The sequence below is a fragment of the Diadema setosum genome, chromosome 17 (assembly GCF_964275005.1).
Source record: "Diadema setosum chromosome 17, eeDiaSeto1, whole genome shotgun sequence".
NCBI classification, from domain to species: Eukaryota; Metazoa; Echinodermata; class Echinoidea; order Diadematoida; family Diadematidae; genus Diadema; species Diadema setosum.
The window spans coordinates 19,420,609-19,438,414 of record NC_092701.1 but is presented as its reverse complement, the minus strand read 5'-3'; the positions used below and the strand labels follow the sequence as shown (position 1 = coordinate 19,438,414).

The 17,806-nt window shown below is 40.2% G+C and overlaps 1 protein-coding gene across 1 annotated transcript in view; it reads right to left on the bottom strand.

Annotated features, from left to right (window-relative positions):
- LOC140240847 (target of rapamycin complex 2 subunit MAPKAP1-like) overlaps positions 1-16,819 on the bottom strand; it is a 72,205-nt gene extending 55,386 nt beyond the window's left edge. The window contains exon 1 of the mRNA XM_072320621.1: positions 16,580-16,819. Within this exon, the coding sequence (XP_072176722.1) occupies positions 16,580-16,769 (190 nt within the window). The 5' untranslated portion in view covers positions 16,770-16,819. The remainder of the gene's footprint in view (positions 1-16,579) is intronic.
- Between the last annotated feature and the right edge of the window lie 987 nt (positions 16,820-17,806).

Below are 17,806 nucleotides of genomic sequence, written 5' to 3'. Positions count from 1 at the left end.
GATGACAGCAAGCAACACACAGCATCAAGTAATGGCATCAGGGTTTCACCCTAGCTATTTGAGATCGTAAACTTTGTACGGTACTTTAACACTTACTGTGCTTTGTTTGCAAACTGGTATTGCAAACTGGAGTGCCTTTCTGCACTAAATTGGCGCAGATGTCTGGGATATTGATTGTCAATGAACAATAAATGCCCTATTCCCCAGTGTGTCACCACGGTGTGCCTGTTGGACTGAGACCACATTGCTTCAGCCAAGTGGGCTTGCTAACTTTACAACTACAGTTGAACCTCTCGTATCCGGACAAGTCGGGACCGGAGCTCATCCGGATTAGGGATTTGGCCGGATACGGGAGACTCAATGCTTTATACATGTACATACATACACATGTACTGATGTAGCCCATTGTAGTACCACATGTAGTAATGTGTATACTGCAACCTTTTCATTGTTACACTCAGTAACAGACCCCAAAATAGAGGTGTATGTTAATGTTGGAAGTAATATGTAATTCATGTGTGTTTGTGTAGGAGTTCTCAAGGAGTTGGGAATCCCCCTTGGCTCCCGTAATCATTTAAAAAAAAAAAAAAAAAATCACGGCGAGATTGCGTCTGTATAATAGAGAGACCCGGATAAAGGGAGGCCGGATAAGAGAGGTTCAACTGTACTGTACAGTTCAAGCTTGAATGGATTACTTAATGCTGATGAAAAGGCTTGGCCAAGTTAAATTTCATGTTGTAAGTCCCTGGGAGCATAAAGAGTTTACAAGAAAGTCTGCTTTGTCCTGTATTATTGGCATATATATGAAAGTGTGAGACATACAGTATACTCCTATGGTTACAATGGATCTATTACATGTGACATAGAGATCTAAACATTCAGCATGTAAGTACAAGACTATGTGTTTGCCTTTGTTACTGTTGTAGTATGGTCCCTGTAAAATATGGTAAGAGTATAAATGGCAAATAGACAAACAAAAAAATAGATTAGATAATGACAGCTATACAATGTAACTTGCACAAACTCTCTGAGACCAAACATCTTGGTGTATTCCTCTTTTTTCCTTTAACCCGTCGAGGACGGACTGATTTTGCTACAACACGCATTTCCCATAGACCCCTGCCCGAGTATACTCGGGACTCGTCCTTAACGGGTTAAAACTATTGATTTTCCCCTTCTTATCACTCACACATGCACACACACACACACACACACACACACACACACACACACATATATATATATATATATATATATATATATATATATACAATACATTTACATATATTTAGAATTAAAAATTTATTAAATCAAAAGAAAATGAGTAATAAGCCAGTTGTTTGAATCAAAAACATACTCAAGCCTTTAAAGAAGTCTAAAACTATTCATAAGTGTTTCTCTTTCCCAGTAGTATCCTTTCTAAAGAAAATTCTGCATGACTAAATCATCAATACAAATTCAGCTGCACACAGGAAGATTAACCTTCACCTTGAGAGTCATTCTGATACTGCAGTATCAATGTAGCGGGTGATGAGATGGCAATGCAAACTCTGGCACTTCAAAACCCATTACCAACGTTGCGCCGCAAGAATCCGCCGGTGAAAGGTGACACATGCCTTGATGCAGTAAATGTTTATTGTACCCTCTGTCCACTTAGCCATGCAATTATTCCAAACAGCGCAATCCCCACCCACCTCGCAAGACGTTTTGATTTACAGCCCCCATTACCCCGCGCCAATGTGCCACCGTCACACACAGTCATTGCTACTCTTAAGGACGAGAACGTGTCCTGCATTTTTCTCCCCCCTGCGCGACTGGTGGGGGGGGGGGAGGGGAGGGAGGAGGAGGCGGGAGACAGGGAGAAGGGCGGAAGAGGCATTGTGTACCGGTATCAAGAAAACAAGTGGCTATTCACCGACCCCCATTTCATCAACGACCAAGAACTAACGGAAGAGTAAACTCTATGACAACACAAGATGGAGGGGAAATTGGCTTGATAATGAGAGAGAATCGGCAAAATAATTTGTTGTTTTTTCCAATCGGATTTGATTTGAACCCTCTTACACCAGCAGACACCAGAGACTAATATCCATTTCTCACTGTCATCCCCCGGAGAGGCTGGAGTCAGTGGTATTATAGAGACTACTGGATGTATTTTGGTCTTCTATCTTTTTTTCCATTTGTGTGTAAAGCAAGTGACTGTTTGCAATATTGCAGCAGTCCTGTGAGCTTGTTTTTGTTGATGCTTAACCCGTTGAGGACGGTTTGATTTTGCTACAACACGCATTTCCCATAGACACCTGCCCGAGTATACTCGGGACTCGTCCTCAACGGGTTAAGGAATAAAGAGACAGAAAGGGAGAGAGAGACAGAGACAGAGAAGAAAGAGAGGAAGAGAGAGAGAGAGAGAGAGGAGAGATGGAGAGGAAAAGCAATTGTGAGTAGATATCAAGGACAACAGTGAATATATGGGACCCCCATTTTACAACTACCAAACTCAGGGCAAAGAATCCCACCAACACAGGGGAGAAGGAAACTGGCTTGGTAATAAGGAGTAATCAGCAAGACAATTTGTGTCTTTTTTTCCCAAATCAGATGTGATCTGAACTCTCTATACCTTACACAGATACAATATAACACTCGCCGTTTGTCATTGTCATGCACTAAAACAGGCTGTCATTGCTGGTATATTGCGGTTACTGGATACGTGTTGGTCTTTTCATTGTGCACATGTGGCTCCATTTTGAAGTTCATTCATTCATTCATTCATTCATGTATTCCTACATGTATATGCCAGGATGACACCATGTGGGCTCTTAACTAGTCCACCTGGGAGAATTATAGGGGATTGCATTAATACATGTATTTCCTTGTTTTCTGGTGAGATAGCGAGAGACAAAGAGAGTATGTGTGTGTGTGTGTAAGTATACAAACTTGTAGGACACATCACTTCAACAGAATTGCACCCTTGTTCTTACTGAGAAGTGAAGCTGGATCTATAACCCTTACTGTGCTTTCTTTCCCGATTGGCACACATGTTGGAGTGCCTTCTTCACTGATAGGCACAAATGTCTGGTAACTAATTGTCAGATGCAAAGTGGTAGTGCAAAGTGCCAGTCATAAACAAACAAACAAATGTGGTATAAATAGAATACAAGTAGTCCCCTAGGTTGGAAATCTCCAGCTCTTCCTTTGAGAAGGGATGACACTTACTTCTCATTCCGTCACTTTGAGGTTCTCAACCACAAAATTCAAACACTAACAAAAAATTGTCTGACACGTCCCAATTCGCAAAGTATGTGGCGTATGTTACTGTAATTGCAACATAGAGATATACTTCATCTCTGGGGGTGACAAAAGCTTGTACCTTACATTTTGGTGAGTGTCACCTATTTTCTTTTTTATTACTCATCAGATAATCAGTCAAGTGATGTCCTGTCCAAATGCTAGCTATCTTACCCCCAACATGAAGGCAACATGGCATGTCAAAGGACAGGTATCTATGCAGTGCTTTGGCTGCCATGTTTTTCCACTCTCCTGAACATTTGACATTTTTGGAGATAAGATGTTTTGTCACCCCAGCAGCAATATATCAGTATCTCTATGAATTGTAACAGATTCAAAGAGTGTCAGCAGGACACTGTGTTTGATTCTCTGACATCCATTTGACCAAACATTACTTGAAAATGTCTGCATGACGTCTTAGAACTACTCTAAAACTTATCATCTGTAACATAGTTGCCTGAGTACATGTACCATGGTGGCTGGTATTGATTTACCTGCGCAAATCACTCCACATCAAACCAAGTATGTGGGCATTATCCTACACCCATGTGCAATTATCATACTAATTGTGACCCTGCATCACGAAACCAACAGGAAGTGGCCAGACATTAAATTGTTAACTCCAGCAAAAGCAGATTCAGAAATATGACTCAACAGAAATGGACTTTTCTAACCCATCTTAATACTGTAGTGAAAAGAAAGTTGTACATGTACACCCTCTTCAAAAGCGTTCCCAGAGAAAAGAGACATTAAAATTTATGGTCTAGTCAAGTGCTTAATCTCACCAAGTTGTGCTCTTGGGACAAAAGACAGGATGTAAAACACCATAGCTACCATTATGATGGGGTTATGGGATTACCGGTAAGCTGAAAATTTGCACGCTTATTATTACTTATTATTAAGTACTTTCGATTCATAACTTAAACAAACTTTCGATGCAATAGCGTTATGCTTTCAAAAGTTTTATTAGAACTGAATGCAGAGAGTGTGATGATGGTTTTTAAGAAATGAAAAAGGACCTCTTCCACATACCTGACCATACAGCCTACAAACAAAACCAAAAAAAAGCTTTAAAGAAAAACTGAAAAAGACAACTTTAAATTTATTTTATTACCCCTACAATGTACCTTCAAATTCATAATAATGGAAAAAGAAATTGCTCAGTCAGGAAATATGAAAAAGTAAAACTGACTACTGTAGGTTGACCAAATTCACCTTAAGTTGAGTATAATAAAATTGGGTAGTGGGACTTTTTGTTGGGTTTTGAAATGCACAGTCACAAAGTTGATAACCACAGTAACAGGTTCACATACCCTTTGATGCTCAAAGACAAATACCTGGGTAGGTATAAAAGCAAACAAAAAATGACACAGCAGCCTCATAGCTATTCAAGGCAAATGTATTACTGGAACAAATTATTTTTTTCTTACACAATAATCCTCTTGCATTTCATATCATATAACAATGTCTATAAACCCACAAATGCCATGACATAATGTGTAGGTACGTAGCCTACAAATTGTACGTGTAGTTTAAATATAAATATTTTGTGACACCATTCAAATGGACATGGGCAATGTGACGCTTGATGGTGAACACAGTTTTTCTTCTAACATTGTGTGCTATTAAACATGTCATGCGTTCACCTCTCATTCTCTGTCTGTCACACACACACACACACACACACTCTCACACACACAGACATACTAACACACACACACACACACACACACACACACACACACACACTAACACAGATAATACAAATAAAAAATCATAAAGAGTGAGGGTAAGGCCAAATTTATGCATGATGAAGGTAACTTGAGACACTCGGATTGAAGTGCGCAATGCGACCCTATTGTACAGTTCCACAAGCAAATGGCAAATGTTTAAACAGCATAAAATGTACATGTACCTGGTATCTGGAATTGGCGAGAAAACAACTGTTCTGGTGAGGAAAATGGTCCCCATATCGATGTATTTGTTTGTTGCTGTTGTTTTCTCATATAGCGCAATCATTTTTTCAGGCATTAATTCGGGGACAATGGTAGTCTTTCAGCTGAACACGTATCCCCATAGAGTGGGTTATGGTTCCGATTCCATGGTGAGAATAATGCGTAAGAGTTTGAATTTCACTGCACCGAAGTGGTGTTCCTCCAAAAAAGGGGGTTTACAATCACAGCAACTCCTTCTCTACAGTACTAATATTAAAAAATAACCTTTCAACAACTTTTCTCTGACAACAGTGACTGAAACAGCAACTTGCGGTGCTCCTCCTTATAAATTTTTATCGATTTTGACCACTCTGTTATTACTTTCCCCTGTTTCTTGACTCATGCTTGGGAATAAGGCATTATCATTATAACTGCCACTACAGATTGTAAACTACTACCTACAAAGTTCTAATACTATTGATAGTGATGTTGCTACAACAGATTGTGTGATTACCATAGACAACAGCACCAATACACATACAACTTAAAACAGTACCAATTCTATTGTCATAACTAATGCCAAAATCAAATGATTACCACTGCTATTAGTATTACCTTACCAAAGAAGATGATCTGTGCATTCCACTCACTCCTCATACAACCTTCTGTCTTTGCAAATCGTGTTTACGGATGTGGCAATGCTGGAATTCATGTTGTCACACATAAATCACCAATCAGTGCTGTTTGCTGCAGACAAACAGACGCACAATGAATAATATTGGTGCCATGCTCTGCACTATGAGGTTTTTAATGTTGGTAAATTTGGTCTACAAAATAAGAATGATTATGCAAAACAAGATACATGAAGCAGTATTTGTTCTTAACCAACAAAAAAAAAAGAGAGAGCAAGAGAGAGAGAGGAAAGAACTGTTTTGAGAAGGAAGCAGGGGGTTAAGGGAAGCTGCGGAGTTGAGAATTGCTCCATGTATCTACATGATCAAGTGCTGGAGACATCGCGATCAATTTGACCCATTTAACACCCCAAACCGGGAGTGACACACAGGGTTATCAAATTATCCGGCAGACTCGCGGCGGCCATGCGTGTTTCTAATTCCTGCGCCGAGGAGAAACAAAGCACCGTCAAGCCCAAATTTGTCACAAAATATTACGGCCAATGACGGTTTAATGACGAAGAACTAATCCCCGCCCCTTTCAGCGCGCAGAGACCCCCCGCTTTTCTGGACTCTTGCGCGATTTCCTGCCCCTTTTGCTGGCTCTCACTCCCTAACATCAACGTGTCGTGTCTGGTTTAGTTGCATGATTTTTCTTGGGGGGATGGAAGTGAGTTGCGTTCCACCAAACCACTCACCCTCTCTCTTTCTCTCTCTCTCTCTATCTTTCTGTCTCCCTGTCTACCCCGCTCTCTCTTTCTTTCTGATCTTCCTTTAATCCCCTTTCCTTTTACCGGTACTCCGGGGGTAGTAGTAGTAGCAGCACCCGGGCAGAGTTCAATGTCTCGTGTGTGGTAGCAGAGAGCAAGTGGCTAGCGATCGAGGGCCTGGAGGGGACTGGTGTGATTAGCTAATGTCGTGCCTCGTCTGCCAAACTGTGTAACCATCAAAACCGGCTGCCAAGAGGACGCACAAACTGATGCCTTTGTCGCCGGATTTGGGGAAGTTCCTAAGCTTCCATGATTCCATCAAACACACACACATACACACACACACACACCCACATACACACACACACACAAACACACACAAACAAATAAAAGATAATCTCTTGTGACACTGGTCATAAATCGGGGTCAATCCGGGCTTCCATTATCAAAACCTGTCGCTAAGAAGCCCGCCCAAAGCCACGGCAATGACATTAAATACTTGTTTGACAGCCGCAGAGTGTCAAACGCCAGCGTGGACAATGACATTAAGCCGAGTCCCCACCTTCTTGAGGTTTGCCACACACATTGCAGTTTGTGCTTGACTGCAAAATTTGCTGTATTTTAAATAATACAGTAATATTGCCAGCCTGACCTACTACGTAAAACTAGCAAAGTGATAAGCTGTGACACGGGGTATGAAGTCACACAAAATAGCTCCTCAAAAACTTTTAAAGCATTCATTGAACATTCATTGAACATTCACTGAATATTCATTGAACATTACTGACTTTAACTAAGCCAGGCACTTATTGAACCTTTCAACAGAAATATCTTTACATCATGCTCAAAGGACTAGAAAATATAGCAAAAGCTGAATAGTGTCCAGTAGTTTAAAATACATGGAAGTTGGGATATTTGCAAACATACAGTTGTATGAGTTACTGTATGGTACAAGGACATCCTACACGTACGTGTACATGTATATATATATATATATATATATATATATATATATATATATACATCCACACTGTGTGTATTACATGTAGAATTCAAACACAAAATGTTTTTTTTAAAAAGACAATAATAAATTGGAGAAATTCTGGTATGCTGTAACTCTAATTTACTTGGAAAAACATTCTTACCCTTTCATAGATAATACTTATACGATAAATCACATTTATGTTTTACAGATGAAAACAAAACAATTGTACATATCCCGGCATAAAATTCACACCTCTGTACATCATTTCGAATTGTGGCAGCAACTACTTGTACCAACAAGCTGAAATATGTACTGTGGAAGTTTACAACAAAATGCAAGAATTCAAGCTGCACATATATTACTCACTGTGTACTTCCGATATTAATATCAACATTTCAGTGCTCCAAAATTAATTCCCCACAAGTTGTAAACAGTCTAAAAAACTTTTTCAAGGATAGCTTTGACACAGAGTGCTACATGTATTTCTACATTAGATTGTCGTGCACAAAATTGAATGAAAAGGAGGGAACATTACATAACGTCTAGCATTTGACATGTGAACCTTTTCGTCTACAGATTTATCTTGCATTGATCACCTGCCAAAGAATTAGATAGATTTCTTAATCAAAACATTCAATCAGATGCAATTATTTATTGCAACTGATTGACAAATTGCCCTACATCGACGTATATAAATAAGCACTGAATTAATCAGTGTTTTAGTAGTAGCCATGATAAAAAATCATGGGCGTACATACTCGAGCAGGATTTGAACCTACGACCTCCTGATCACCGGACAGGCATCATCTCCACTAGACCACCGAGCTTTTGCCTGACAGCAAGTGTTGGTTCTAATCCTTATAGCATGCAGCGGGTACTGCTTTGTTATTCAAATTCATGAAATTCTTCCGTCGAGATGTTTTCATTGCAACTGATTGACAAATTGCCCTACATCGACGTAAATAAATAAGCACTGAATTAATCAGTGTTTTAGTAGTAGCCATGATAAAAAATCATGGGCGTACATACTCAATTAGTGTACAATCATTGTAGCTAAGTAATAACCTGATAAAACTCCAGCAACACTCAAGAAACATTAGCATCACCCAAGGCACAAATGTTCAAACACACTCAACTGAGAGATGAAGTCTACATGTACAACTTTAGTACACTGAACTTTGCTGTAGTCACTCCGAACACCTCTATGAAATTCATATATCCGACGATATAAAAGTGCTTTACTGTTTTCAAGTATTAAAGTCTTAAATCATAGTCATACATCTGTACTTTAGACCCTATTAGTCCAATACAGCACATGAAACATTGCTACAATGTATCTGTGCCTATGGTCAATGACTGTATTAAAGATCTTGATCTTGAGTTGGTAAGCTACTAAAGGCTTTCATGTCTATCAGTATTTTCATGGCTATAAAAATGAAAAGTGGTCAGAGGTGATGCTCAAAGAGGAACAGGGCCAAAATGTCACCAGTCACACATCCCGTCCCAGCATCCTGCATTCACAAAATTTTCCCTTACACACACCCATTCACTTTCTTCAACATCCCGTGTGATGCGCCAGAGTCTGCCTTTTCTCGTCCATCACTCCATATCCTCTTTAATAAGCCCACATCCCTCTGGTACCCAGGTTTGGGGGGGGAAAAGTCGGATTACGTCGAAGGGTGTGCTTCAAAACTCGACTCCAAACTCGTTCATTCCCGCCGCTTTGCACGACAGCGTGGAACCGCCCCGCCGATTTAGGGACGAAAGCGGGCATTTCATCACTGGTGGTGTCAGCATCATCTTTATCACTTACATCAGCACGTATCACTCCGCAGATCTTCATCATTGTAAATGGGAGACTTTGACAAAGTGTGAAAGTCCTTGCCCACACAAGACCTTGAATTACCCTCTCTCCCCTCAAAAAAAAAAAAAAAAAAAATTGAAAATGAAAAAAAAAAAAAGAAATTTAAAGTGTATCAATACCCTGAAAATTTACTTTGTTGCATGGAAGAGCATTATTCTTTCTTCTTTTTTTAATATGAGTGCATGAAGTTCTTTACAAAGAGAAATGATGATAAAAAGAATACTCCAACTGGCACGAGAAAGTGTGAATGCATCTCGAATTTAGACTAATCAACAGGCACAGACGTTGGACGTCAATCACAGAGATCAGATATTTTTGTGTGGATGGTTCTTTCTGTGATCGCTGAAGCGCTCAAGCTCTCTACATAATCCGCCAAATTTGTATACGTACAAATTGTATATGAACGTGCATGACAGCTTGGCCAGCTGCAGCTACGAATCATACCCTCTCCTTATTGGCTGAGCGCAATTTTGGATGCATAATGCATTCCTACAGATCCTTGGTACTGCAACAAGATGCAATATAATATGTGAACATACACTACTTACGGTAGGATGTATGCAGCATTCACGTTCACATTTGCATTTGTATGATAAAATTCTCAGATCTTCACAGAATTGATACTACATAAGAATTCAAAAGATAAGAAGAAAAGACTTTTACTATGTAAATTTATGAGAAAAGTATGTTTGATTCATGCATCTGAATTCCTTCTAATTAAAATCTTGTGTGGCGGGGTCAATACAAGTCCCACATAAACTTGTGTCATTCATGTTCTAGTATGCATGTACCAGTAATACAATGAGCGCATGAATACTCCTGAGCCATGCAGTCTGAGCGCTTTTATCTTCCCATCATTCATGAATACAAAGTAGAAAGCTTCCCCCACAAAAACTGTTTTTGTAAGTGAAGTCTTGCGCCGGGGTATCTTAAAGGTGCATGGTCCCGGTGTTTTAGTCAAATGCGTACGCGGGCGGACGGCGCAAGTTTCCTATAGAGACCTACGCTATTGACTCCTCTTTAGCGTTTACACTTTGGCCCACTTTCCCCCGAGTCCGAAGAAGTCTGATTCACTGTAGTCAGCGGTCGGATCACAGTTCGGCTCATGATTCGGCTGAGGGGGATGACAGCTTTAGCAAACTTCTTTTGTGATGTCATAATAACAAGCACATATGCACGCACCCTGGCATTACTACAGACTGCGCGATGCGCAGAGAAGACAACAAAGGCAACGTTACTTAGCAACACCTACGCACTTTACTCTTGATGACAGCTAAACTTTGGTAATCTTCGTATCAATGCTAACGGTGATCGGCAGTATCATCAAGAGTGCCCTCCTCACTACCGGGACTATGCCCCTTTAAACTATTAGGCACTGAAAGCACCTGCTTCTGATCTCTTTCATTATTGTTCTGAAAATTTAAATGTCTTAAATTATATATAAACACAGATTTTTTCCTTGAAGCTCATACACATAAACAATATTAGTATGGTTTGGTGCCACACATCTTTGTGTTATAATCTTTTATACTATTTATTGTTATTGCCTAATAAAGGAAAGCAAAATATCATCGTCCATGTGAGCCCATGGTGTTGACTGAACATGGTTATTGCGTTAGATGCAGTACTTTCACATTCATAATTGCTAAATCTATAAATAATTCCTAAATTGGCAACATATTTTAAAAGATCAAAAATGTAAAGTTCCTGTGTCTCTCCAAACTGGCAAACTTAGTGAATTTGTTTCTAAAGTTTGTGCAGATTCAATGAATCCAATCAGCTGCATTTAATCTCTCTCCAATATATGATAATATGAGGTAATAGTGCCAATTTAATCATGACTTGACGGTCATCTATTTCTTCTAGGACCTGATCTAGGTCAGTACACTATCTCTTCTTGTACCATACTACTGCCAGAAGTCAACTCTATCCTGCAGTAAGCTTGGCCCATCTCTACAAAGGATCTAATGCCCATTAAAAAAGAAAGATAACAAAATCATACATCATGTATGGTGATGTACTACAGAACATAGTGCTACATGGAGGGGAAAAATTAACAACTCACAGCCTGAAAATGAGTTAGAAAAAAAAAAATGATGTTCTTGCACTTTCAGATGAGAAACATTCACCATGCTTGAGAACATGATGACATTTTGGGGGCAAGTTTCAACTCCGAATGTCGTAAATGCACAAAGCATACGATGGCATACATCTGCTTTATTAGACCCACTACACGTCACTACAAGGATCTAGACATTATGCAAGGATCACCAGAAAACTTTGAAAAAGATAATGATTGTCTGGAAAGGATACAGTATAATTATGAAAACCGCAAATCATTCTGAGCAGTCTGACCACTGTAATTGAATGGAGTTTGTGTGTTAACTAAGTTGGCAAGGCATAGAGCAGTTTCAGATGGGGGGGGGGGAAAAAAACTCCTTGTTGGTACACAGGTTTAAAAATACAGACATATTTTTTTTTGCAAGTCTAAAAGGCAGCTTCAACCGCATTTTTCCAATACGCACTATTCAATCAAGTTTGGTCAATCAAGGTCTAGACACGTTGGGCCATCATGCTTTACTTGATTCTGCCATTGCAATCTGAAAAGTTCACCATATTTACAAAATAGGGAGGCAGAGTTTAGCTTCTCCAAACTTACAATGTACGAGGGGCGACTGAAAAGTTTTGAGCCTAACATAGAAAGGATTAAGATATGAAGGCCAAATTTGGTCCATGAAGTCTTCATTATATCTTATTCCTACCAACCAAATTGCTTGGTCATAACAACTTTTATCCTTATTTTACAGGTCCTTGAACTTTCTGTATCAGGTGATTCATAAAAAATGGACAAAATGATCACAAAAGGTGTCTTGTTTCACCAGGACAATGCTCCAGCGCATTCATCAGCAGTTGCAATGGCAACCATTCATGACTGTGGGTTCCAACTAGTTCCGCACCCACCGTATTCACCAGATCTAGCCCCATCGGACTTCCACCTCTTTCCGAACTTCAAAAAAGATTTGGCTGGACAACGCTTCACCACTGATGAGGAGGTCATTGATGCTACTGACTCCTACCTGGAGGACCAACCAAAGAACTTCTACTGCAGCGGCATAGAGGCACTACGTCACCGCTGGAGGAAGTGTGTGGACTCACAAGGGGACTATGTAGAAAAATAGAGCAATAAAGTACTTCTGCCTCTTACCATCTCTTGAAGGCTCAAAACTTTTCAGTCGCCCCTCGTAGTCCTGACATGTTTGTCAATCATGATCTACTCCATTCTTGATACATATGTTTGTAATCTAAATGCTTTGTCATGTTTGAGGAGGCAGAGCTTTATTACAAGGGGCTTTCACACCGGGCCTGCACAGAGTTGCATCGTGTGGCATACCGAGTACAGCAAAATCAGACTTCATACTTATTAACAAAAATAATAATAATAATAATAAATGCTGAAGGAAGCAAGCAGCTGCAAGAATAAGGAGTGTGTGGATCAATCCGTGGATTCAGCCTCAAAAGACTTTTTGTCAGACTGGCATAGGGTTGTATATTATTGCTTTTTATGCATGGCTTACAGTAGCATATATACAGCTGTAGCATTGTGTAGACTTGCGTATAAATTGCACATTTTCTGCACCCTTGTGATCTAAACTGCCTGTATGCGAAAAGTTGAATATGTTTCTTTTTTTTTTTTTGCATCCATCTAACGTACCACTTTGCATCCGTCGGCATTCTGTTAAAATGTACACAGGGCAGTGTAGGCATTTTTAGAAAGCACTATAAAACTCAAATAAGGCAGGCTGTCCAGCCTCAGTTTCTCTTTCTATCTGATCAGAACAGTGTGTGATGTGGATGGTTTGGATAATACACTGCTTACATGAATTTTTCCAATGCTTGAGAAAGTGAACCCCTCTCAATTTTTTACAAAACCAAGCAGCAAGTTCTGTGCTTCATAACAACGGGCCTATCTCACTGGAAAAGACATCGAAGCAACTGCTGCAGCAGATCAGTTGCGGTGTCTTGTAAGACACAAAAAGAAAAATGGCTTGCCCTCTTAACACACAGCAACTCCAGGCCAACATCTAAGTTATCTCAAAACTAGAAATGTCGCTACGGCGACTGGTGCATGCCTCCGCCATAATACATGGTTCTCCTAATAGGTCTATAGTACAATGTCTTGACAATGTGTGATGACAGTTTCACACAATTGGCAAAATATTAAAATGACAGGTTTGCAACAAATGTGCTGAATGTTCACTTTCCTAGAACTAGGTTCAATTGGATGAATGATTAAAACGTCAGAGTGCAGGTATTTGGGGGAACTGATGATTTTCACTTGACTTTTGACCCTTTTACAAGTTTATGCATTGAGTAATTTTCAAGGTATTGAGAAAAAGTATAATTTCAGTATCAAATGGTAAAATAGTATTATTGAAACCTGGCCTTTGACCTTTGACCCCACAGTTCCAAAGAGAATCACTGTTAGGTAGAACATGCATAAATATGTAAGTTTCATGACAATACCTTGAGTTATTTTTGAGATATGGAGGAAAAAGTGCAATTTAGCACTTTCACTTGACCTTTGACCTTTGACCTTTTGGTAAGAAACTTCCCACAGAATATATATTGGGTTATACATGCATATATCAAGTGTTAAAAAAAATCCTTCAGGCATTGCATAAATATAAGGAAAGTAGTTATATTTTGAGGAGTTGACCTTGACCTTTGACCCCTGACCTTTGACCCATGACCCCCAACTTCCCTAGATAATCACTGCCCATCGGTACAAGCACATATACTAAGTTCCATGAAGATACCTTGAACCATTTGCGAGATATGGAGAAAAACATGAAATTTCAATTTTTTTTTTTCACAAAATAACCTGTGACCTTTGACCTTTGACCCTGTGACCCTAAAATCCACACAAAGTATCATCCCCCAAGGATATACCCTCATACCAAGTTTGATGCAAAACCACCACACGGTTCTTGAGATATCGACAAAAACAAAACGGGACGGACGGACGGACGGACGTACGGACGGACGGACGGACGGACGGACGGACGACCCGAAAACATAATGCCTCCGGCCACTTCGTTGGCGGAGGCATAAAAGGTGACAACTTTAATATTCACATGGAAGTCACAGGGATGTCGCCATGACATCACCAAGACATCTTTGGCGGATGCAGTGACTTTCTGAGGATGTCTTCTTAGCTGCAGAGAGACGTCTCCACAACATCTCCACATTTCGCCTTCGGTCACCGCAAGACATTGCAAGACATCACGGAGACATCTCCCGGCCTGCGACTGATAGAGACATTGTGGAGACATCTCCATGTCCTAAGATGTCTCCAGGACCAGCAGGAGACTGGAAAGTCTCCGAACAAAATTGAACAAGCTCAATTCTCGACTTCCAGGAGACATCGCGGAGATGTCTCCACAACCAGTGGAGACTCGAGTCACCATCAGGTCGCCACCTGGTCTCCAGGACACTGAGGTACCTACTTCAGTCATAGACTATGTGTATAGATGTGCCATGAAAAAATACAAACTTTATCGCAACAAGCCTCATCTTCAGACTGTTCCAATAATCACGGATGTGGGGGGTCACTGAACATCAGCATTGAGATTCAACGTATTTGTGCATGCATAGAGGTCAAAACAAAACAGTTGGTCATTGGAAGTGTGATGTATTCATGTCTGGCTGGGAATAATTGCATCCAGCACAGGATCACTCTTCTTCAGAATGTGGCAGCATAGAAGAGATATGTTCACCCCCCTTAAAAAAAAAGTCAACAACACACATGTTAAAGGGCAATACCATCCTTGTTTGGAGACACTGTTCAAAGGATATTACATCGCGTTAATATTCACATTATGTGACTAATGGAATGACTCTTGACATTTCTAAGCTCGAACCCACTTATAGAATTAAAAGCAAACACAGAATAAAAAATACAGGCTTTCACATTTTGATTTTTTTTTTCTTGAATAATTCATAGCAGGACTAAAGTGACCCATGCCATTTGGCAAAGTGTTCTGAAAAAAAATGGACGAAGACAACTCAGACTGGCTATCTTGCACATCCAAAGCGGCACATGTGCTTGTCATCACTTATTTCAGTTGATTTCAATGAGTTTGCTCCTCTTATCAGTTTGGGCGTGAAAGATGGAAGCAGCATGGTTTGCATCCTCCGCTCACATCTTCTGACGATTTTCCCAACTTCCCGAAAATTAGACCCAGCATGCAGCCATAGCCCCCTCACGCATAGTCAAAGTCGTACCCCTTCGGAGTTTCTCACGGCAATGTGTTATGCATGTTCTCCCTAAAAAAAAATACTTCTGGATTATATAAATGCCAAATATTTCTATCTGTGCTGCTCTCACACCATTTGACAGGCTAAACGTGACCTTTTGCACGCCTGGTTTATGACACTACCAAACTTAGGATTTGCACTAGAAGCCTCCCTCCCCCCCCCCCCCTTCAAAAATTACAGCTTCATTTTAGAACAAAGGTACGTGCATGCACACAATGTCCATGTGTCAAATTAGCTGTGGATTCTAAGTCCTGCTGAAGCCAGCTCATTCCTCTGCTGATACTCTTGAGGCATCCTATCCCTCTGTAGACAAGAAACATTAGCATGAATCAGAACTCTAATGTGCCAATGTGCAATCACAGCCCAACCACGATTATCCGGCCATCTCTTATCCGGATTTATCTTATCATCCTGACACGTGCACACAGAGAAGACGAAAAAAAAAATGTGATTTAAAACCCAATCAAAACACCTAAAAAACACATACTACTTACCTATAGTGTTCCCAACACAAGCACTTTTTTTATTAAAATGTTTCAAATTCCATTAAAAAATGGACTATGATCTTGAGTTGGCTAGCAAGATTACAACACTATTGCAGTGTAAGCTACCTACCTACCTACCACTGGGTCAGGAACTACATAATATACGCATGTACACACACATCATTTCTCCTATATCCGGCCACAGCACTTATCCAGATGGGCGCCGGTCCCGACATGGCCGGATAAGAGAGGTCAGACTGTACAAGAACTGGAGTCCCAGCAAATGTGCTAAATTTTGTAAGCAAGAAAAAGAGACTGACAAAATACCTTGATCATTGTCGAAGCTGTCGAACGGCACCTTGGCCAACTTCCGCTTCTCCTCCAGCTCCTTCTTCTTCTGCGGCCAGTCGATGTCCTCGTTCATGATCGCCATCTCGCACATTCCCGTGTCGTCGCTAGTGATGAAGGCGTGCCGGATGTGGGCGATGATGAACGCAGGATCGTCGAGGAGAGCCATTGTCGCTTGCCAGTCTGTGCTCTAGTGTAGTGATATCAAACTCTCTTGAGGTGGAGTCCCCCTTGCTCTGGAGGTATTATAGTCTTGAACTTGTCAGGGTGTATGATGGCAACCTAGGGTGGCATATATTGCATTTCAGCAAAGATAGACAACTTTAATATGTTTATGAATAAATAGAGCAAACTCCTTTTAATACAATGTATTGACTGAATGACGCTTTCAAATAGAGCTACATGCATATGGATGCCTCAACACTTATTTTTGAGCTGTGTTTTGTTTATACACAGTAAGCAACTCTGTCAACTCTGCAATTCCTTACTACTGAAAAAAAAAAAGAATAGGAGAGGATTCTATGTGCTATCCACTTTGATTGAATCTAGCTAATACACATCTTTTTTATCTTAATCTATCTACCAAGTCAGATTCATCTGCACTCAAAATCATGTTTTTGACAAAGTACAACCAAACTATTAAAAAAAACAACCCACCTTTACACTTTGTATAGTAGATGAGAAGCATGGCTAACGAGTTGTAAGTGTAATAATGCAAGATGAAAAAGCATGTCTTGTGTTTGTTGTGATCATAAAGTAATCAATGGTCAGAAATCCCTAGCACCTCTTGCCATGTAACGCAAGCTGCCCATAATTCGATCACAACGCAGTCCCAAAATTTGACCACCTGCTACATGTAGAAGAAACCTATGCTTTTGCGAACGGTCAAACCTTGGCATGGGAGGTCGAACTTTGGTGTGGGTGCGGATACATGTACATGTCCATGTACACTGACCGTCAACATGGTTAAATACAACAACGCTATTTGATTTTACATCAATACACATTGCAGTACATATTCTTAATTGTACAACATCACAATGCTTTGCTGAAGCTGATGGTGAATTTTTTCTCATCCACTGGGGTAGTAGAAGAGCCACGTTCTTGGTTTATCCCTGTGTAACACACCCCATGCAATTTGGTCGAGCCTGTCATTTGCCTTTATAAGCCAGCACAACCAATCATAGATTTTAATAAATATGACCA